Genomic DNA, 23,281 nt, shown 5'->3' with positions numbered 1-23,281 from the left:
TCTACTTTCGAAAATGGGGTCATTTGTGGGGGTTTTGTGCCATCTTGGCATTTTATGGCCTTCAAAACTGTGATAGGTAGTGAGGAGTAAAATGACATATGTATGCCCTTAGAAATCCTGAAGGCGGTGCTTGGCTTTCGGGGCCCCGTACGCGGCTAGGCTTCCAAAAAGTCGACCACATGTGGTATCCCCGTACTCAGGAGAAGCAGCAGAATGTATTTTGGGGTACAATTCCACATATAACCATGGCATGTGTGAGCAATATATCATTTAGTGACAACTTTGTGTAAAAAAAAAAAAAATTTTTTTTTTTTGTCATTATTCAATCGCTTGCGGCAAAAAAATAAAATATTCAATGGGCTCAACATGCCTCTTATCAATTTCCTTAGGGTGTCTACTTTCCAAAATGGGGTCATTTGGGGGGGTTTTGTACTGCCCTGCCATTTTAGCACCTCAAGAAATGAGATAGGCAGTCATAAACTAAAAGCTGCGTAAATTCCAGAAAATGTACCTTAGTTTGTAGATGTGACAACTTTTGCGCAAACCAATAAATATACAATTATTGACTTTTTTTTTACCAAAGACATGTGGCTGAATGCATTTTGGCCTAAATGTATGACTAAAATTGAGTTTATTGGATTTTTCTTATAACAAAAAGTAAAATATCATTTTTTTTCAAAATTTGCGGTCTTTTTACGTTTATATCGCAAAAAATAAAAATCGCAGAGTCAGTCAAATACCTTTAAAAGAAAGCTCTATTTGTGGGAAGAAAAGGACGCAAATTTCGTTTGGGTACAACATTGCATGACCGCGCAATTACCAGTTAAAGCAGCGCAGTGCCAAAGTGTAAAAAGACCTCTGGTCATTTACCAGCAAAATGGTCCGGTCTGAAAGTGGTTAAGATAAGCTATTAGTCCAGTGGCCTTTAGGCTGTGGACCTTTTTCTTTCCATTAACATGTCCTTGTGGCACTATCAGGGGCGGACTGACCATTCGGCCACTTGGGCACTGCCCGAGGGCCCTGGGCCACTAGGGGGCCCCATCAGGGTTGCCAGCCTCAGTAAAATCAGGGACTGTATGTAAAAATCTGTGTTTTATTTGCATCTGTCTCTGAAATGTCCCAAGATTATAGCTGCCCCACCTCTCCAGTACCTTCTCAGCCAATAGAAACATGTCTGTGTATACTGTGTGACTGTATACTGTGTGGCCCCATAATCTCTGATTGCCTGGGGGCCCCATAATCTCCTATTGCCCGGGGGCCCCATGAATTGTCAGTCCACCCCTTTCTATTCTTTAATTGTGATTTTTTTTCACCAAAAATATGTAGAAGAATACGTATCGGCCTAAACTGAGGAAAAAAATATTTTTTTATATATATATATTTTTGGGGATATTTATTATAGCAAAAAGTAAAAAATATTGAATTTTTTTCAAAATTGTCGCTCTATCTTTGCTTATATCGCAAAAAATAAAAACCGCAGAGGTGATCAAATACCACCAAAAGAAAAATCTATTTGTGGGAAAAAAAGGACGCCAATTTTGTTTGGGAGCCACGTCGCACGACCGCGCAGTTGTCAGTTAAAGCGACGCAGTGCTGAATCTCAAAAAGGGGCCTGGTCCTTTGGCTGCAAATTGGTCCGGGGCTTAAGTGGTTAAAATATGTTTTACATATGATGGAGAATATGTTTTCTGGAACTAGTTGATGATTTAGTCAGTGAATCCTTAATTTAGCTTTAACTACACAGTATAAAGTAATATGTATAATAGCTGCAAAACAGTCTATATAGAAAGAGCAGGTGTGCATCTAAAGTGAGCTCTGTTTTTGTTATGTTGAATGTAGCTAATGGGGACAAATCTTCATCAACCTGAGCACAGAATCATGCTTGTGACTTGAAAAAAAGCTATTATCTCATTCAATGCATCATATTATTTAATTTGACTGTGTATTATTTCTTAACCTGAATACTTAAATTTATTCAAAGCAACTTCTCTTCATCTCTAAAACAAACAAGCAACATAAAAGTTGTCACTAACATATTTGACAACAGGGAAATTAAGCCAGGTCCATGTTAAATGCTGCTAGAGGTGATGGGCAACCTACAAGGGTTGCGTAGACTTATGTGTAACTCTTGGTTACTCAAAATGACCAGACCTTACATTTTGAATGTTGATTAGAGAATGTATTTTATTCGTATTAATTTGTCTTTTGTCTCCAGAGAAATGAGATGGCTCTACTTATAACTTAAAAAACGACCAATAGTACATTAATAAAAATAATTATTTCTTGGTCTTTCTTTCAACTTTACTTTAGGAGAAACCTATACTGAGAAAGATTGCAAGCTACTGTAGCACCCTCCTAGGTAGGTACTAGGATAAGATGCATTTAGTGTTGGCCCACTGTGGTTTGTGGAACTATATTTTTGAGAAGTAAATTTAATTGCTTCACTGTAGCCAGTGTGGCTGTAATTGTGGCTGTAAATTTAGATTGCTCACTGTGATCAGTGCAGTTGCACTCTACTAGGGATGAGCCCACAGTTCGAGTCAAACGTAAGTTCAACTTGAACATCGGGTGTTCGTTTGTTCTAATACGAACCGAACATATGAGGCATTCGCGTAAAATTTGAGCGCTGCGGAACACCACATAATGCACTGCGAGCTCTAGTGTGTGTGTGTATATATATATATATATATATATATATATATATATATATATATATATATATATATATATATATATATATATATATATACATATATGAACACACACACACACACACACACACATGCATGCACACACACACACAGACATACATGCATCATGTACACACACAGACATACATGCACATCCACACATGCATGTACACACACATACATGCATACCCACACACACACACACACACATGCACACACATACATGCATGCACCCCCACATCCACACCCACACCCACATACATGCACACCCACACATGCATGCACACCCACATACATGCACATGCACACACATGCACCCCCCCCCCCCCCACACACACACACACACACACACACATACATGCACACACACACAAATGTGCACACACATACAGGTACTGCACTGTAGAGCACCGTACTGTGCTTTCACTTTAGACTAGTGTGAGAAGTTCCCCGCACAGTGGCGATTACAGTTTGTAATCAGCTAACGATCGGGGAGCTCCTCCCAGCCGCCCCTCCTAGCGAAGAGTACAGGGGCCCAGTCGCCATGGCGATCTCAGCAACATTCTGTGGTGTACAGTTGCTAACACAGTGCAGGTGGTTTGTAACGTTCTAATGAAGAAAAGTCATCATTAGCTTCTCAGCTTTTGATTCAGGAGTTCTCTCCCAGGTACATGTTTGTTCTGGGTCACAGAAAGTATAGGGGGCAGAAACAGCCAGACAACTAGCATTTTCAGAACAAAGCCAGCAATTGTATCCTACTTCAATGAAGGTTTCTCTTTAGCTATAGAATCATATAGGTTTAGCACCAAGATGGTAAAGGCGTTTTAAATGTACAATCATAGCACTTCATCTCAAGTGTTTTAGTAGATCCAACATTATGGATAGGGCTACAGCAACTACAGTATATCCATTGGCTTGAGTTCTTATACCCCTTTACAACTATCATCACTTTGTACTAAACTACTTTCACACAAAAATTCAGAAATGGGGTCCTTAAAAGAGAAGTATGAACTTTTTTTTTGCAGAATCACTCTTCACTCAATTCTGAGAGTTCTGTGATCAGAGACCTGGTTTGTGTCAGTCATCGTTCTCTGCTCTGCCCCCCTCGCTCACTGAAACTCTGGGCTGTGGAGCGGTCTTCTTAGGCTCTCAGTGGCTTGCTAAGAGGCTTAGTTGGGTGCCGGTCCAGGCATGTGAGGTCAGCCGACAGTGGGCTTCAGGACAAAGTGAACTCTTGAGATCCACAGGAGAAGTACAGCCAAATGAGCTTTGGCTGTACTTCTCCTTTAACTACAGCATTTTACATACAGTTGAGTATGTATTGAGTATTGGCTGTGGGCAGCAATTTCTGTGACCATAAGGTAATGCATCATGCCATTGGAGTTCCAGAGTGGAGAATGGAGTAATATCCACTCATCTGGAGCAATTAAACATACAGAGATCTATAATGAAGAAGAAAATTGGCAAAATGAACAAATGCTGGACTGATCATCCATGCTCTCCATACTGTCTCTCTGGTCACTTTTCTGGCTGCGGGTTTGCAGCCTCAGCTCCCATGGGATGTTTGTTTCTCTATGGCGCCCCCAGCTGGTTACAACACCATATTACTCCATATCCATTTTATGTGAAGGTATGAGTGTTTGGTACATATTTACCCTAGCCTCGTTCTTCCACTCCTTATGTCCAGCATTTGTTCATTTTGCCAATTTTTCTTCTTCATTATTGATCTCTGTATGTATAATTGCTCTTGATGAGTGGATATTACTCCAGAGCCTTCCCTTATGTTACATCATACAGTCATGCGATTTTGAGATTACACATCCAAAAATCTATGAAATACTTTTTATTATGACTACTAAATAATTATGTTTATTATAAACCCTTATGTGTATGTTTCTATATACTTATGTATTACTATCCTTAATATGGTTGTAAATTATTATTATGTACAAAAAACTGCTAAGGTGTTCTTTATTCTATCATGTTATTTTTAATCCATGTATATTCGTATGGAATTCATTATCATATGACCTGATCTTTCTAGTTGTGCTTCATTTAAAGTCCCAACCCTTTTCTTCCATTGACATAGTCAAATATTGGGATGGAGGTGGATGAATTTACCCATTCATCGCCTCATCTAAAGTCCCAACAACCTTCCTTTCTCCTCTTTGACCACCATAAGAGAGTGCAACTCTGATCACTCTGCAGGATGCATACCCTTTGACATATGGCTGACTGATGGCTGAATTCTATAATATCTGCTATGTATTACATAATCCTAACTATTGCACTCTGTAAACTGTGCCTTACATTACATACTACAAACCATTGCCCCTTGTAGCTGTACTGTCAAGTATATACTCCTGACCAAAGTGGTTCATATATAGTTAGTCAACTTGTTCATTAAGTTAAAACAAAATAAAAATAATAAAATGTACATACCATATTTTTTTCTCCATAATGCCGCGTACATACAATTGGACTAGCCAGTGGACTTCCAGCAGACAACCCGCCGGACTTTGCAGCGGAGGTCCGCCAGACTTTCCGAATGAGCGGACCTGCCCACACATGCCTACACACGACCGGACTTTTCTGGCGGACAGTCCGCCAGACTTTTGAAATGAACAGACTTGCCCACACACGAAGTAAAGTCCGTTCGTTTTGAACGTGGCTCCAGGTAGATGGAACTAGCGAAGGAAGTCAATGTCACTGCCTCCATCGGTGAGATTGACACCGGCCAGGCTGCATGCTCGGATGAGAGTCTGCTATGGACTTTGGGGGGACCCCATGCGGTTTTTTCGGCGTAGGGGTTCCCCTTTAAATCCATACCAGGTGACGGGGCTAGCGAGGTGTCAATCTTGCCGATGGAGGCGGCGACATTGACTTCCTTCGCTAGTTCTGTCTACCTGGAGCCACATTCAAAATGAGGGGACTTTACTCAACGTGTGTGGGCAAGTCCGTTCATTTCAAAATTCCGGTGCACTAGCAATACATAGATAATCTGATCATGTGTACGCGGCATAAGGTGTACCTCCCCCCCCCAAAAAAATGGGGGGAAATGTCTGTGCATCTTATGGAGCAAATACCGACCAGGCCTCCACCCCCCGTCGCCACCACCGCAATGTCAATACTGGATGGCTGTCTCCCACGAGTGCTGGGCGATCTCCTGGCTGAGCCTGTGTCTTACAGAAGACAGGGCAGCCCCAGGGGCCAAATGGAGTACGGCCGTGGCTGCCGCTCAGGCTACTCTGTCTTCTATCTGAGTGACAGGCAGATGTGATGACTTCCTCGCCAGTTGCCAGGCACAGGTCAGGCTGCATTTCATGGGCACAGGTAAGGCTGCGTCAAGATCAAACATTTAAAAACAGTTAACAGTTTTTAACATTGCACTATTCCTTCACTCACCTTTACAAAAAGTGCCATCATTTGGTATAAAATTGTCATGGTTATTGGATGGTCGATAACCTTTCAGACAGATGCAGTAGTAGCTGCCATGTGTATTGTGGCATTCTGTGTGTTCACCGCAAATTTTTTGCGCTCCAATCTGACACTCATTTTTATCTGTTTCAACAAAAGAACACAAAACCATGCTTTTAAAAGGAAGTATTTTAATTTATAAATAGCTCTTATAAACACAATACAAACATCCTAATACTCTTGTTTTTATCTTTTTGGTTTCACTTTTACTCTCATTGTTTGTTAAATCAGAATTAATTGAATGACTTGGATAGTATGCTATAGCCAATAATTTATCAATTCTTAAAGTATATTTCCATGTTTGCAGCCAAATTGGAATAGCGCCTACTATATATGTGTTGAATGATCTTATTCACATAGCATAACTAAAAAAAATTTTAAAAAATTGCAGCTTACCTTTTTTAGATGCTTTTTTCTGGAACCTCCAGCACTGTAAAATCCCAGGTGGTTCTCTTGTTTATGAGGGGGCTGGGTAACTGCATTAGCCATAATTAGCCCTGTCTGTACTGTACAAGCAGACCTTTCTTAGCAGTCAGAACTAGATTAGAACACTGTCTGTCCTAACAAAGGCTTAAAGGTTTAGAAGCTAGGTTTCTTTGATTGTATGTTAAGAAAAAAAGGGAGTCAATGACACTATTTAAAGCCAAAGGGATTGATTTACTATAACTGGGGAGTGCAATATCTGGTGTGGTTGTGCATGGTGGCCAATCAGCTGGAAGCTGATTGATTTCTATGCAGAACTGCACCAGATTTTGCATGCTTCCGCTTTAATAGATCAAACTCAAAGGGTGGTTAAATGTACTGTAGCTTGGGACTTCCGGCCGGATGTGATCAGGGCAGCTGCTCGTGCCCACAGCTCCGCTACTCCGGGTCAAATCCGTACCTGTAGAAACATTTTAACCAGTCGGGACCCATACCACTGCACGGGGGAAGGTGAGCTGACAACGGGGATGCCCTCATCGGCTGTGAAGAAGGCTGCTAAGGCGAGAACGGAACAACGGCAAAGCCGCGCGGCCAGGGACACGGCGCCTGACCCCGCCCATTCCATCTTGGCTTCTTCCCCGCCGCTGTCTCAGCAAAGCGTGCAGGCAACACATCCCAAAATGGCACAGGCTAAAGTGCTGGGAGAGGATGGTGGGTCTCCCGGGCGACACGGATGCCATTACAAGGCCAATCCTGGAGGCCATCAGCGCTAGTAAAGCGGAGCTCATGGGGCGGATAGATCACCTCTCATCTGAGTGCAATCTAATCCGACATGATTTGGATAAGATCCGAGGTCGCCTGACCACAGTGGAATCACGGGTGTCGACGGTGGAGGACACATCTCGGGACCACGGTGCACGGCTTGCGGAGCTCAGGGACCAAGTTAGGACCCTACAGCACAGAGCCATTGATGCTGAGGACCGGCAGAGGCGGAACAACATTAGGGTGGTGGGGCTCCCTGAGGGGGCTGAAGGTGACAAGGCCGCACAGTTTGCTGAAAGCTTCTTCAAGCAATTGCTGTCCATGCCAGATATGCCCCCCACCTATGTAGTTGAAAGGGCACATAGGGTCCCGGCTGGTCACAGGCCCCCCGGGGCCTTCCCTCGTCCTTTCCTAGTGCGCTTCCTGAACTTTAGGGACAGGGACATGATCCTAGCCCAAACCCGGAAACTGCAAGAGCTCCGCCATGACAACGCAAAAATTATGTTGTTCCCGGACTTCTCTGCGGCTACACAGCAGAAAAGGAGATCCTTTACAGAGGTCAGGCGCCGACTGCGAGACAAAGAAATGAAGTATAGCATGCTGTACCCGAGCAAACTGAGAGTTCAGTATAAGGGAGCGGTGAAATTTTTTGAACATCCAGAGGAGGCCAGTGAATGGATGGATAGAGAATTCTGAAGTTCCTAGTGGCGACAGTTTCCACAGAAGCTGACCTGGTATGTTGACCCCTGCACTATGCCCTGTTTCTGGAGAATTCTGTTCTGGTGCCCTCCCTCTCGGGTGAAGGCTTTGGCCCTCCAGCTTCTGATTGGGTTTTTTTTTCTTTTTTACCCCCCACATTGATAATGACTGCCTATATGAGGTATGCCCTTGGTATCTCCTGTTACAGGGGGGGGTGTTTTGCTCTTTGTTGGCCCTCTTGACATTTTCCTGTTCTGATCCTTCGGATGCGGGGGGGGGGGGGGGCTCCCACCAGTCCCTGTCAAGGAATCGTGCTTGCACCCGGGAGGCGGTAATGTGGAGTCCTGGGTCATCTGGGTTTACAATTTTAAATTTTATCCTACCTTTTACTTTTTGCTTTCTTTTTCTCCCGTTTACTTCTCCACTGGCCACTTTTTGTGGGCCAACGACCGTGGGCACACCCCCTGCAGGGAGATTTACACTGGTGTCTAAACTACTCGTGCCTTGGCTATTGTACTTCTTAACTCCTGCTGTTCAGTTTTAATTTCCTACTTTTTGTTGGGAGCGTGTGGAGGTGCTGAGGACAAGACCAAAGAGCTGCCGGGCATTAGATCACTGCGGCAGGAACCTGCCATAAACGTTTTTATGTTTTTCAGTTTACGGAATAAGCCATATACCGGTTTTGTTGGGGTAATTGATGGTATAGAGGCAAGGGGGGGGTTTGGTTAGCGTCACATCTCGACATGGGGATACATGTATAACGTATTTTTTCCTAACTCCTGAGCTCTATACCCGCTCTGCGGGTGGGCTGGTTTGTCCATGGGGTCCTGGTTTACACCTGATCTTGACTGAAGTTTTATTGCTTGATCTGGGTAATGTGTCTAGGGGGGGGCGGGGGACTCCACTCCACCAATGTTGTCCAAGATATGATTACGTCTGCAAAGATGGTGGATGATGTGAGGATTATATCTTGGAATGTCAGAGGCCTAAATCACAAACTTAAAAGAGCCTCGGTTTTTCAGTATCAGTAAACCCGACCACATATTGTTTTCCTGCAGGAGACTCACCTGGATGGCAGCAGGGTTCTAGCGCTCCGTAAACCATGGATCCAAAAGGCTTTCCATTCCACCTACTCCACTTTTGCCAGGGGAGTTTCAATTTTGATCAGTAGATCCGTACCTTGCTCGGTCCACCAGGTGATCTCCGATCCCGGAGGCAGATATGTGGCGGTAGTTGTGGATATATGCTACAAACGTATAGTACTGGTAAATATCTATGTGCCCCCCCATTACAGGCCAAAATGTTGTTTGACCTGCTGATTAAGCTTGCGCCATATACCCATTTACCGTTGGTTCTGTTGGGGGATTTCAACGCCGTGTTAGATGCGGCCTTGGACACCTCCAACCCGACTAGGGGAGGGTCCACGGACCTAAATGGTCGGGGATTGGTGGCGGGCCTCACGGAACTTTGGAGGTGGAAACACCTGATGGATAGGGGTTACTCCCATGTCTCGATGGTGCACAGGTCCTCAGCTCGAATTGATCTGGCGTTTGGGAACAATGCCTTGCTGCCCTATGTGGGTGATGTCACCTACCTAGCGGGGGGCCTGATTGATCATAACCCTCTTGCAGTCACACTGTCATTTACAATGGGAAAGGGAGGGAGGGGGTGGAGGCTCCAGCCGGGCTGGATACAAAACGAGCATGTCTCGGCCCGACTGACGGAGGCCATGCAGTCCTACTGGACCGTTAATGACGGCACAGCTGACCGCCATACAGTATGGGATGCCTTTAAGGCTGTGACCTGTGGGGAGTATATCTCGGCCATTAAGACAGTTAAAACTCAAGATAAGGAGGAAATAGATATGTTGCTACTGAAGGAACGGGAGAGTGCAAGGGCGCATGCTGATTCCCCTACGGGGGCCTCGTATGCGACCTTGCTGGAGGCGAGACGCATGTTGTCCATCCATATTACGGGTCAGGCCCGTGCGGACCTGGTTAAGAGGGCGCAGACCAACTTTGCTGAAGGGGATAAGAATGGCAAGCTTTTGGCCATGTTAGTGGCAGACTACCATCCACTGACGTGCATCCCAGTTATTAAGGACACGGGAGGGAACTTAATTGATGAACCAGGTCGCATCATGCACACTTTCGTCCAATACTATTCCACTCTATATTCTCCTATACCCCCCTATGACCCATCGGCTTTAGAATCTCTTCTTAATGCCTTACCTCTGCCCAAGCTCTCTGAAGATGACGTGCAATTGTTAGATGCCAAAATCACTAAAAAAGAAATTGAGCAGGCAATTTTTACTTTTCCTCCAAATAAAGCTCCCTGCTGACTTCTACAAAGCAAATGTGGAAATAGTGTCCCCTATATTAAATCTGCTCCTGGAATACTGTCATGAACAAGACACCCTGCCCGACTCTATGCTCGAAGCTTACATGGTTTTGCTTTTGAAACCAGGAAAGGACCCGACGGAATGCACTTCTTAGCGGCCTATAGCCCTACTTAATATGGACCTGAAAATTCTTACTAAAATTTTGGCCACTAGATTAGCGAATGTTCTACCCACTCTTATCAACATAGACCAGACGGGCTTCATGCAGATACTAATTTAAGAAGACTTTTTACGCAATATATGTTTAAGGTGTTGGAGATCATGGGGTTTGGACCACAGTACAGGAAATGGGTAGCCCTACTTTACAAGCGTCCGAGAGCAGCGATCCGGCTGGGGACCTCCACCTCGGATTTTTTTGAAGTGGGTAGGGGAACTCGGCAGGGTTGACCGTTATCTCCATTTTTGTTTTCTCTTGCTCTGGAGCCCCTAGCGGTGGCACTTAGGTCCGCTAGAGACCTGTGTCCCATTCGGGTCGGTACAATTAATGAGTGTAATGAGGTATAAAATATACCTATGATAAAAATGATAGACCCTTCATTTCTTTGTAAGTGGGCAAACTTACAAAATCAGCAGGAGATCATAATTCTTTTCCTCATTGTGTAAGCCCAGATAAACACAGAGAATTGTTTCTCTACTTCCCTGCCTAATCAGGCTTCCCTCCCTTTGCAGCTCAGAGAGCTAGAACCTGATAAGACAGAGGTAGCTAGGCAAGTAATTTGCAGGCAGGTGGGAGACCCTTGATTTTGATAGCCAGCATGAAAACAGCCAGGCCAGATTAACATCAAGCGCCTTCTCCAAAAACCCAAGCTACTCTGGGGAGCCCCTACCCAACTGCTACCAGAGTACTTCAGTTTCAGTGGGGTGGCACTTTGTCTTCAGGACAACTTTAGATGTTAGCCTGTGTTAGCACAGCTACTATGGACTTCACTATAAGGGATACCACTTATGAAAACAGTCACAAATAGCTGTGCTGTTTTACTAAAGTAGTCATTCTTATGCCCCATACACACTATCAGATTTTCTGCAGATTTTTTCCTTCAGGTTTGCCAAAACCATGTAGTAGAAGGACCTGCCTGATTGTATACACATTGAAACTCCTAAGGTTTGACCTCATATTATATGGTTTTGGTAAATCTGAAGGAAAAACTGGTAGTGTGTATGGGGCTTTAGCGTGACTCTGTTGCCATAGAAACTATGCTATATAGTCACATGTTATCATGATTGAGCCACATAGACATTGTTGTTTATGTTTGTAAAGCTTTCATAATCTGTTTTGCATTTTTCTTTTTTCTTTTTTTTCTTTTTTTTTTTTTTTGCACGTATGTCTGTTTTTTGCTATTCTGGCTATATTTTGTATTATTGATTCTAACTTTATACCTGTTTAGCAAATTTCAAGTTACAGATCCTCTGTGTCTGATCATATTGTGATTAGGTCTCTGTAGATATGGAAATATGGGGTATTAGAGAAAAGTTTTGACATGAAACATGACATTTTTAACTATGTGATGTGAATAATCATTTTTTTTTTTTTTAAGTGAATAATAAAATTTGTATTGACTTTTTAACACAATATGGTTCATACGAGCATGCCTATAAAATCAACATTTTCTGTATTTTCATGCAATATATGCAGTTTAAAGGATGTTGTCATTTCATTGCACACATCTCTTACTTCATATATAATCAAAGGAAAGTAATAATTTTGCTGATTGCTCAACCTGTTGCAGAACATTTCCTCCTGATCCCAGATCCAGTGCTATGAGCATCTATAGGCATCAGAACCTTGGGAAATCGTGTTTACTCTTCTCAACCCTTTCACTTTCAAAATATGCACTAAAAAAATACAACCTTCCAAATATTTATCTAATAGTATCTTTAATAAAAACACTTGCACCAACATTGACCAAGTGCAGTGAGTGAATAGTAAACTGCAGATATTCCTGACCTGGACACCAGTGATTGGGCAGCATCTGGTCTGTTGGCCAATATTATTCCATTTATTGACAGATTGATACATTTCAAGATCGTACATGGTGCGCATTACATCCCTGATAAGTCAACTAAAATGTATCATACCATCTGGCACTATCCAGGATTGATGATTTTGTACACATTTTTTGGGGTATTACCTGAAAATTCACAACTAATGGATAGAGGTTACCCAGGTTATCTATGAAATTACCATTTACATATACAGCCATTTCTGTTTGTTGGTTGTGACTCATAACATGTGACTACAAATGCAGCCGCCAAGATCTTTTAAGCTTATTGTTTTTTTTATTTTAAGAATATAATTGTCCTTAAATTAAATCAATTAGACCGGAAATCCTTATCCCAATCGAAGGACCTCATAAACTCTATTCTACAAGGATTTACAAGGCCACCCACAACTGCCATGCCTGCACAACAAAATGTATTTAGGTATGGAATTGATGGCTAGACTACGTGCATAATAATGAATACTTAAGGCCATTTTCTATTTCTCTAGGAGACCACACACCTGCTAGGGGGAATCACACAAATGTGTATTATTGTGTTGGGGCTCTTATCGCTAACTTCACATGTAGCTTGTACCACTATACAGAGACTGGACAAGCATTGCTATTTTATATATGTGGCATGAGTCCTTATGGATAGTGTCATCCTGTATGCCGTTTTTTACAATTTCTCATGGGGAACTGTGCCAACACAGGACACTTATTGGTAAACACGGACTGAATATCCGGCTTATGTAGAACAGGCATGCCAAAAAAACATATGCCGATCAATGCGGGAAGATATATATTATGTATTAAAATTGCATCTTTAGTACAGAAATCTCCTTCTGAGTTCCTCAGGCTTTTATTGCTAAGCCCAGAGGGTTCCAGGCATTAGGGGTCCAGTAATAAAACATTTGTTGGATGAATGTCATAAGGATTTGTCCAGGCTGTGTGAATTTCTTCTGTATTTTCAATGATACTAAGACTTCCTATGATGGTCAGCTCCATCTAGAGGCCAAAACGTGGTATATTTTCTGAATGAGGAATTTCAGAAAAATATACCACGTTTTGCCCACTAAAAATGGAGTAGATGATCACAGGAAGTTACATAGTTACACAGTAGGTGAGGTTGAAAAAAGACACAAGTCCATCAAGTCCAACCTATGTGTGTGATTATATGTCAGTATTACATTGTATATCCCTGTATGTTGCAATCGTTCAGGTGCTTATCTAATAGTTTCTTGAAACTATCAATGCCCCCCGCTGAGACCACCGCCTGTGGAAGGGAATTCCACATCCTTGCCGCTCTTACAGTAAAAAACCCTCTACGTAGTTTAAGGTTAAACCTCTTTTCTTCTAATTTTAATGAGTGGCCATGAGTCCCTTTTGCGAAAAAGTTTTATCCCTATTGTGGGGTCACCAGTATGGTATTTGTATATTGAAATCATATACCCTCTGAGGGTCTCTTCTCCAGAGAGAATAAGTTCAGTGCTCGCAACCTTTCCTCATAACTAATATCCTCCTGACCCTTTATTAGCTTTGTTGCCCTTCTTTGTACTCGCTGCATTTCCAGTACATCCTTCCTGAGGACTGGTGCCCAGAACTGGACAGCATATTCCAGGTGCGGCCGGACCAGTGTCTTGTAGAGCTGGAGTATTATCATTTTATCTCTGGAGTTGATCCCTTTTTTAATGCATGTCAATATTCTGTTTGCTTTGTTAGCAGCAGCTTGGCATTGCATGCCATTACTGAGCCTATCCTCTACTAGGACCCACAGGTCCTTTTCCATCCTAGATTCCCCACAGAGGTTCTCCCCCCCAGTGTATAGATTGCATTCATATTTTTGCCACCCAAATTCATTATTTTACATTGAACCTCATTTGCCATGTAGTTGTCCACCCCATTAATTTGTTCAGATCTTTTTGCAAGGTTTCCACATCCTGCGGAGAATTTATTGCCCTGCTTAGCTTAGTATCGTCCACAAATACAGAGATTGAACTGTTTACCCCATCCTCCAGGTCATTTATGAACAAATAAAATAGGATTGGTCCCACAGAACCCCTGGGGACCCCAATACCCACCCCTGACCATTCCGTGTACTCCCCATTTATCACCACCCTCTGAACTCACTCTTGTAGCCAGTTTTCAATCCACGTACTCACCCTATGGTCCATGCCAACGGACCTTATTTTGTACAGTAAACGTTTATGGGGAACTGTGTCAAATGCTTTTGTAAAATCCAGATACACCACATCTACGGGCCTTCCTTTATCTAGTTGCCAACTCACCTCCTCATAGAAGGTTAGTAGATTGGTTTGGCAAGAATGATTCTTCATGAATCCATGCTGGTTACTGCTAATGATACCGTTCTCATTACTAAAATCTTGTATATAGCCCCTTATCATCCTCTCCAAGAGTTTACATACTATTGATGTTAGGCTAACTGGTCTGTAATTCGCAGGGGTGTATTTTGGGCCCTTTTAAAATATTGTTTTTCACCAATCAGCTGGTACCATTCCAGTCAATAGACTGTCAGTAAAAAATAGGAACAATGGTCTGGTAATAACTTGATCGAGTTCCCTAAGTACCCTCGGGTGCAAGCCATCTGGTCCCGGTTTTTTATTAATGTTAAGTTTCCCAAGTCTAATTTTAATTCTGCCCTCTGTTAACCACAGAGGTGCTTCCTCCGATGTGTCATGAGGATAAACACTGCAGTTTTGGTTACTGAAGCCCCCCGATTCCTTGTGAAGACTGAGGAGAAGAATACATTTAATAACTTCGCCATCTCCCCATCCTTTGTAACCAGATGTCTTTCCTCATTCTTTATGGGGCTAATATGGTCTGTCCTCCCTTTTTTACTGTTTACATACTTAAAGAATTTCTTGGGATTTTTTTTGCTCTCCTCCGCTATGTGTCTTTCATGTTCTATCTTAGTTATAGTATTAGAGAAATGATAGGGAAACTTTGTGCAGCCTGGAAAGTTATTTGTCATTAGACATATGCACACTACAATATTTTGTTTTGGAATTTTGGGTTCGTCCGAAAAATACATTTATTTAGTTACTCCCAAAATTAGTTTTTATTTATTTTGTTTCGTTAAAAAATGCATTTGTACGCAAATCCAAATTAATTAAGGTCAAATCTGTCAAATAAAGGCTTATGTTGTCTGTCGGATGTTCTAAGAAGATTCGACGAAGCAGCTAAACTGTACGACGATGCAATCGTGCATTTCTGGTCAAATGCTCCACTCACAAGCTATAGTAGAATTCTAATGTTGTTTGACTAGTAATAATTATTCATTATTATTACTAGTAAAACAACATTAGAAATCTTCTATAGCCTATGGGCGGAGCATTTGACTGTAAATGTCTGCTAGCGGTGATCGTATGTTTTTGGCTGCTTAGTCGAATCTTCATGTCTCTATAATGTCGAATCTTTTCTCTCTATGTCGAATAATCTTGGACTAATAGAGTTAGGTTAGGCACATTCGACCGCAGGTTCGATAGACACAAATCGCTATTGTCACTGTCATGTTGAATCTTCTATCTATCTATATCGAACTGTTGTCGCAGCGATACGAAAATATAATGGATATTTTTTTTATTTCGGATCTTTCGGGTTTCAGATTCTGTGTGTTCATTATCATTTTGTTAAAACTAACACAAAAATCCACGAAATTGGGGACGAAAATGCATTCTGACGATAACGAATGCACATGTCTATTTGTCATGTTAATCCAACAAATGTTTTATAAACAGATCCCATAGTATCCATTCTGATCGTACCTTGTCCTTCCATTGCCTGAGTTCCAGGCTTTACCTCTGCTAAAAAAGCATTCATATTTCTATTTCAATAATTTTTATTGTTTTCCACAAAAGGAAGAAAATAAAATTACAATACTTTTCAGTAGCAAAGTGCACAAGCGTACAAAGAGCCAATAAGAAATATGTTTAAAACATCCAGAAAAGTGCTTAGAAATATAGTGATTGACAATATACAGCTAAATCAAACAGAAGTGACCTGAAATTCAAGTCTAAAGTTCTCTCATTCACTGTTAAATTCCCCTTCAGGCACAATTGAACATCTAAGGGCTTATTTCAGGAGTATTTTAAGAGTCACACAAATATATAGTTATGTAATCAAGCTCATATATAGTATCCAATAATTTAATTTGTCTATATAGAAAAAAGAGAAGACCCAAACAAAAAAAGTTAGGTCAACAGGGACATTTACTGGTATGTAGCCCATCTGATATCACTATACAGATATAAGATCCTAACATGCCAACCAAAGCAAGCAAAGCCTGGTACACATCGTTTTTTCCTTCTTTCAACCCAGCAGGGCTGAATGAAAAAAAAAAAAAAACAGCTCAGGAGGAGCTGCTGTACTGACTATGTGTTCTTAGTACAGCGATCTCCCCTGCTGTACTATTGTGTTCAGACAGGATGACGGCCCCCCTGCTAGAACACTCCGGTCAGCACTCTCAGGCATTGGCTGAGAGCAGTGATCGGACGTCGATCGGTAGACCTTTTTTGGTCATGCCCCATCCACAGAAGCAGGCTAAACAGCCACAGTAGACAATTACCAAATATTGGCTGGTTTCTATTGAACCGATGCCGATGCTGCCTGAAATTCAGCTCGTGTTTACTAGGCCTAAGGCATGGAAGTATTTGTCTAAGTACCACTAAGTGCAAAGCTGCAAATATGGAGGTACAAGATGAAGGATAGAAAAAGGAAGAGGAAAGTGAAAGGAGGTCCTGGGAGCCCACATCCACTGCCAGTCCAGCACTATTCAGCTGGTAATTGTAGATAAGAGAGTGAGAGATTTCAGACTTAGAACCCTTTCACACTGGGGTGTTTTTCAGGCGTTTTTCAGGTGCTTTAGCGTTAAAAAAGTGCCTGTAAAGCTCTTGAAAGAAGCCTCATCTGTAGTCCCAATGTAAAAGCCCAAGTGCTTTCACAGTGAAATCCCTTTCACACTGGGGAGTTTTTCAGGCACTTTAGCTTAAAAAAAGCGTCTGTAAAGCGCCTGAAAGAAGACGCAACTGCAATCCCAGTGTGAAAGCCCGAGTGCTTTCACACTGAGGCGCTGCGCTAGCAGGGCATCAAAAAAAGTCCTGCAAGCAGCTTCTTTGCAGCGCTTTTGGAGCGGTAAATACACTGCTCCTAAAGCGCCCCTTCCCATTGAAATCAATGGGAAGCTCCTGCAAAACGCCTGAAAAGTGCCTGAAAAGCACCTGAAAAGTGCCTGCAAAGCACTTTTGGCAGCGGCACTTTGTGGGTGCTTTTAACCCTTTATTTGGCCACTAGCAGGGGTTAAAAGTGCCCCGCTAGCGCTCGAAAAACACTGGTAAAGCGTCGCTAGTTTAAGCGTCGCTTTACGAGCATTTTCTGGGTGCTGGCAGTCTGAAAGGGCTCTTAAAGCACTTGGGCTTTCACATTGGGATTGCAGATGAGGCTTCTTTCAAGCACTTTACATGCGCTTTTTTAACGCTAAAGCGCCTGAAAAACACCCCAGTGTGAAAGGGGTCTCAATTGAACTGTGATTGTCTATCTCAGAGAGTACTGACTATTTTTGCATTAAGCATAATCCAAGTAAGTTTACGTGTCAGCAAGGAAAGATCGATCACAGGATTCTTCCATGTAGTGGGAATTGCTATCTTGGCCGCCAGGAATATGAAGTAAATACATTTTTTTTATTTGCGTGTGCTTGGGGATATCTTTAACAGTCATTAAGAATAGTTGTCTTGGCAGCCTTCGAGATATTTAACATGGTTAGTGAATAGACCAGGGAATGAACTCATATCCATAAATGTCTATCTTTGGGGCATGTCCACCACACATGCAGGACTGTTCCCACCTGACCATATTTATGAAATCCTAGGGCAAAGGATCCAGGCTACATTTCTAATAAATGCTCTGGGACCACCTAAAATATACTTTATATCCAGCCTCAAGCAATGCTACATTCATAATAACTATATGGATACATAAGGTCCAGGTCTGCCAAATCTGCTCATCTATCTCCTAGATCAGCATTTTTATTTCTATCGGTTTTGCTATTAAGAGAGTTTTTGTCACTTTGTCTCTAACAAAATATTTTAATAGAGCTTTGGATAGGAGTAAAAAAACCTAATAGGGGCCCTAACCCTCCCCCATTTTATCCAAATAATGAAGGCAAGTTTTGGCTGGACATACACTTTCAATTGATATTGCACACATAATATAGGAATCTTTCAAGCCTGCTTTTGTTGTAGACTACAGTGTGCCCTCAATTTAGTATGAAAAGTACATATTTATAATAGCGTGTTCACCAGATGATTCCTAAACAATACCAGAAAAAAAGAAGACACAAATGAAGTTTGCATGCGAGTGCTGGTGTGTGAAGTATTTGAAACTTAAGATCAGTTCAATGTAATTTGTTTGGGGATTTTCAGAATATTTTTATTTTTTTATGGGAAAGTGATTGTTCAGGGGAAATGGAAAGAGGCCGTGGCATATTATTAAGAAAAACATGGCCTAATTTGTCTTCTAGTTCCACAACAGATGAAGTGACCTGCAAACTTGATTCAAAAGACCTAAACATCCTGAACTAACTGGTTCTAATTGCAGTGCCTGACAAACCCTTGTACTTAAGGAAGGCATTTTAATTGGAAATCCCAACCGCTGCTTCCAGTGTGGGCTAAACGTATTATTAAAGTATACCTGTCATGACAGAAATATGGGGGCTTTCCATTTGGTTATGATAGATTTGATGGTGCTCCTAGGGATCATCAACGATTTTGATATTTTTTTATAACCTAACCCTGACTTGTACTTCTCAAAAACATTGTCCCTTACTTGTTTGGAGAGTTCCTTGGTCTTCATGGCAGTGTTTCGTTAGTGGTGCCTCTTACTTAGGTGTTGCAGCCTCTGGTGCCTTTCAAAAAGGTGTGTATATGTAATGACAGATCACGTGACACTAATGCCGCGTACACATGACCGGACTATCCGGCGGACTTAGTCCGGTGGACAAACCACCGGACTTTGAAACGGAGGTCCGCCGGACTTTCCGAACAAGTGGACTTGCCCACGCACGACCAGACTTAGGTGCAGCGGACAAACCTCAGGACTATGGCGGGAGTCCGCCGGACTTTTGAAATGAACGGACTTGCCCACACACGGAGGAAAGTCCATTCATTTTGAACGTGGCTCCAGGTAGACGGGACTAGCAAAGGAAGTCAATGTCACAGCCTCCATCGGTGAGATTGACAGCTCGCTGACCCCGTCACCTGGTTTGGACTTAAAGGGGAAGCCCTACACCGAAAAAACAGCATGGGGGTCCCCCCAAAGTCCATATCAGACCCTTATTTGAGCACGCAGCCCGGCCGATCAGGAAAAAGGGTGGGGACGAGTGAGCTCCCCCCCTCCTGAGCTATACCAGGCAGCATGCCCTCAACATGGGGGGGTGCTTTGGGGAAGGGGGGCCCTGCGACCTCCCACCCCAAAGCCCCTTGTCCCCATGTTGAAGAGGACAAGGGCCTCTTCCCAACAACCCTGGCCATTGGTTGTCTGGGTCTGTGGGCGGGGGGCTTCTTGCCGGGCCTCCACTTTCTTCTTCCAGTTCTTTTTTACTAGCGGTGGCCCAGTCTTCTGTCGCCGCTGTCGTCGCCTTCTCTTCTTCTCTTCTTCTTCCTTGAGATGTTGACTCAACGCTCTCTCTGACTGCAATGACAGGGACACGTTGTGCGACAACTTATATAGGGAAAAGGGGCGGGGTCACCGGGTGATGTCACATGGTGACCCTGCCCCCTTCCTGGAGGATGCTGGGAGTCCGGCGAGAAGACCCCCCCAAGATGGAAGACCACCGGAAGTTGTGCAATAAATTATTTTAAAAACATGTGTTGTGTTTTTTTTCTTTACACTTTTTTTTACCAGGTGAATGGGTAAGGGTACATGGTACCCCAATACTCATTCACATAGGGTGGGGGGGCCCATATGTGGGGGCCCCCTTATTAAAGGGGGCTCCCAGATTCCGATAAGCCCCCCGCCTGCAGACCCCGACAACCAACGGCCAGGGTTGTGGGGAAGAGGCCCTTGTCCTCATCAACAGGGGGACAAGGTTCTTTGGGGTGGGGGGCCGGACTTTTGGAAAGAAAAAGTCTGCCGGAGCCCACACATGGGCAGATTGTCTGGCAGACACTGGTCCGCCGGATAGTCTGATCGTGTATACGCGGCATTAGATTGCACACAGGTGGACATCATTTCACTAATTATGTGACTTCTGAATGTAATTGGTTGCACCGGAGCTTTTTATGGGCTTCATAACAAAGGGGGTGACTAAATAAGCACATGACAATTATCATTTTTTTATTTCTAAAAAATAGTTTTAAGTATATATTTTTCTAATTTTACTTCACCAACTTAGACTATTGTGTTCTGATCCATCACATATAATTCAGATTTAAAAACATTTAACTAAAGGCTGTCATGTAACAAAATGAGTAAAAAGCCAAAGGAGTAAATACTTTTGCAAGGCACTGTATATAATAAAGTCAATGCAACAGCCTCATGGCCAGGGAACTAGCATTTTGACCACTTGCTGCCTGGAGCAATTTTTCAATTTTTTACACACATGTTAAAATCCCCATTATTTACTAGAAGATTACTTAGAACTCGCATTATATTATAACATTATATATGTTGTTGAGAAAGCAGTGTAGCCCTGTAGAATAAAATAGTGTGTACCTATGTGTTTGTGTTTGCACAGGTGGGTGTGGGTGCTTTTAATTTTTTTTCTTTTATTCAAATGTATGTCAACTTTTTAGATTTTTATTTCATTTATTGCTAACACTGTCTCCACCCACTAACTCACTAACTCTGCCCAGGCGATCGCCTATCACTTAAAAAATAAGATGCATTCAATTTGTGATGAAATCATTGCTCTACAGATATCCCCCCTCCCTTAACACCCCATGACCCCAGGTACAATCAACTCTCCCGTTATTCAACCCTGCTATTATAGATGAGGTTGCTTAACTTATTTCTAACGCCTGCCTAACCACCTGTCCCCTGGACCCAGTTCCCTCTGAAATCCTGCAGTCAACCTTTGACTCTATCCTACACTCACATGTTCAATCTCTTCTTCTTTTCTGCCATCGTCCTCAACTCTCTAAAACATGCACTAGTCACCCCCATACTTAAACAGCCTTCCTTGGACCCTACCAATCTTCATAACCTACGCCCCTCCTTGCTCCCCTTTTCCTCCAAACTCATTGAACGCCTGGTCTACAACCAACTGAGTAACCACCTCATTAAAAATAACCTTCATGGAATGGTAGACATAAATTGGCGTGGCGTGTACTTAAGAACACAACCTCATTGTGGGGCATGGCACTACAAAACTTAAGTCTATATTACCTGGTCGGCTCAACCTTAACACTTATACCATATAGAAAAAACAGATAGACAGAGGTATGTCTCCTCGATACCAGATATTGACACACCAACAAGTCTGCATCCATTCTGTGACATTAAATGAAGAAAAGAAATCTGGACAGCCACACTCCAATATAAGCCTTTATTGTAGCAGATAGTCAAAGCTCATGTAACAGCAGAAGCAGGGTAAGACAGCTGACACGTTTCACAACATCATCGTTGCTTAATCATAGCTAAATGACTACAAATTGTTTGAGCAAATATATACTAATTCAAAATATATCACATGATGCATTTAATGATACTCATTTGCAAAAAAAATTTGGCTCTGTTCAACGATTCTCTAGAACGCTGTCACATGAGTGTTTTGAAATAATCTACATAGCTTTTAAGTTGCTCCTCTTTTTTCTCTTTGTTCTTTTCTTTCTTCTTTTTTGTTGTTATTGACGTCTCTCTCTCAGTCTCTCTGTCTCTTAGTCTCTCTACCCTTTAGTGTCTATACATCCAAACCAGTTCTGATGTTCTCCGACATTTGGATATTTGTAAGGGTTCTATTACTTTTGTCCATTCATGTAACTAAAAGCAGTGGGTCTACTGTACTTGCTATTAATTAATTAGGGTTTTTCTTTATTTATGTTTATTTGTTTAATCATATATTTGACCCTAATTGCTATTTTGCATGTGTGCCCTGTTCGATCGGCACTTCATGAACTGACATTACTACATACAAATACTGTATGTTTTTACATGTCCTGTTATATGTTTTAAAGGTTCATATATATATATATATATTGTGGCAGCACGCAGGTAAAGTCACCTGGTTGTATCCAGGATGGGAAATATGTGTGCCCTAGATTCAGGCTTTATGCAGACTTTTACAATTAGAGGGGAAGAGTTAATGAGCCCAGCTGAAGTAAGTGGGCTCATTAAGACCTCTACAAAAAACCCCAGCATGCTTAGGGAGATGCTCCATCCTGGAACCAGTTTTGTGTTGTATAGACTGGGGAGTGTGATACATGTTCTGTGCGGTGAGTTAACGCCTGTGTGGCAAACCTCTACAACAGAGACAGGGACTGGTGCAGCACAAGGCTGCACTCAGTTGTTAGACAGGGAATCTAAGTGTGTAATTAGAGGTCAAGCTGACCAGGATTTATTTTCATGTTTTATTTTTGTTTGGCTGTTATATGTTTCACTGCATGTAGCATAAATAAACCGCATCTTTTGTTTTTTGCACCTACAACGCTGTCTGCTGTGCCTGATTTTGTGTTGTGAACCCATCCAGGGGGTCACACACACCCGCTGCCGAGCTAACCCCTCACAGTTGGTGGAGAATGCGGGCAGTTTTTTTTTTTTTTTTTTGTTAAGGCCAGCATGGAGGAGATACTGAGACAGCTGGCTCTAGCAAATGCAAATCAGCAGCAAACAAATGCGGG

General features: G+C 42.4%; 1 protein-coding gene across 4 annotated transcripts in view; it reads right to left on the bottom strand.

Annotated features, from left to right (window-relative positions):
* Window positions 1-23,281, bottom strand: part of SUSD1 (sushi domain containing 1) — a 321,740-nt gene that overhangs the window by 231,652 nt on the left and 66,807 nt on the right. For all 4 annotated transcript variants that reach the window (XM_077475343.1, XM_077475342.1, XM_077475344.1 and 1 more), the window contains exon 3: window positions 6,096-6,251. In XM_077475343.1, the coding sequence (XP_077331469.1) occupies window positions 6,096-6,251 (156 nt within the window). The remainder of the gene's footprint in view (window positions 1-6,095; window positions 6,252-23,281) is intronic.

This window comes from Lithobates pipiens, unplaced genomic scaffold (assembly GCF_037356315.1).
Source record: "Lithobates pipiens isolate NorthernLeopardFrog02 unplaced genomic scaffold, aLitPip1_a1.2 Scaffold_13, whole genome shotgun sequence".
NCBI lineage: Eukaryota > Metazoa > Chordata > Amphibia > Anura > Ranidae > Lithobates > Lithobates pipiens.
Note: the sequence above shows the minus strand (reverse complement) of the source record. Positions and strands in the feature narration are given on the sequence as shown.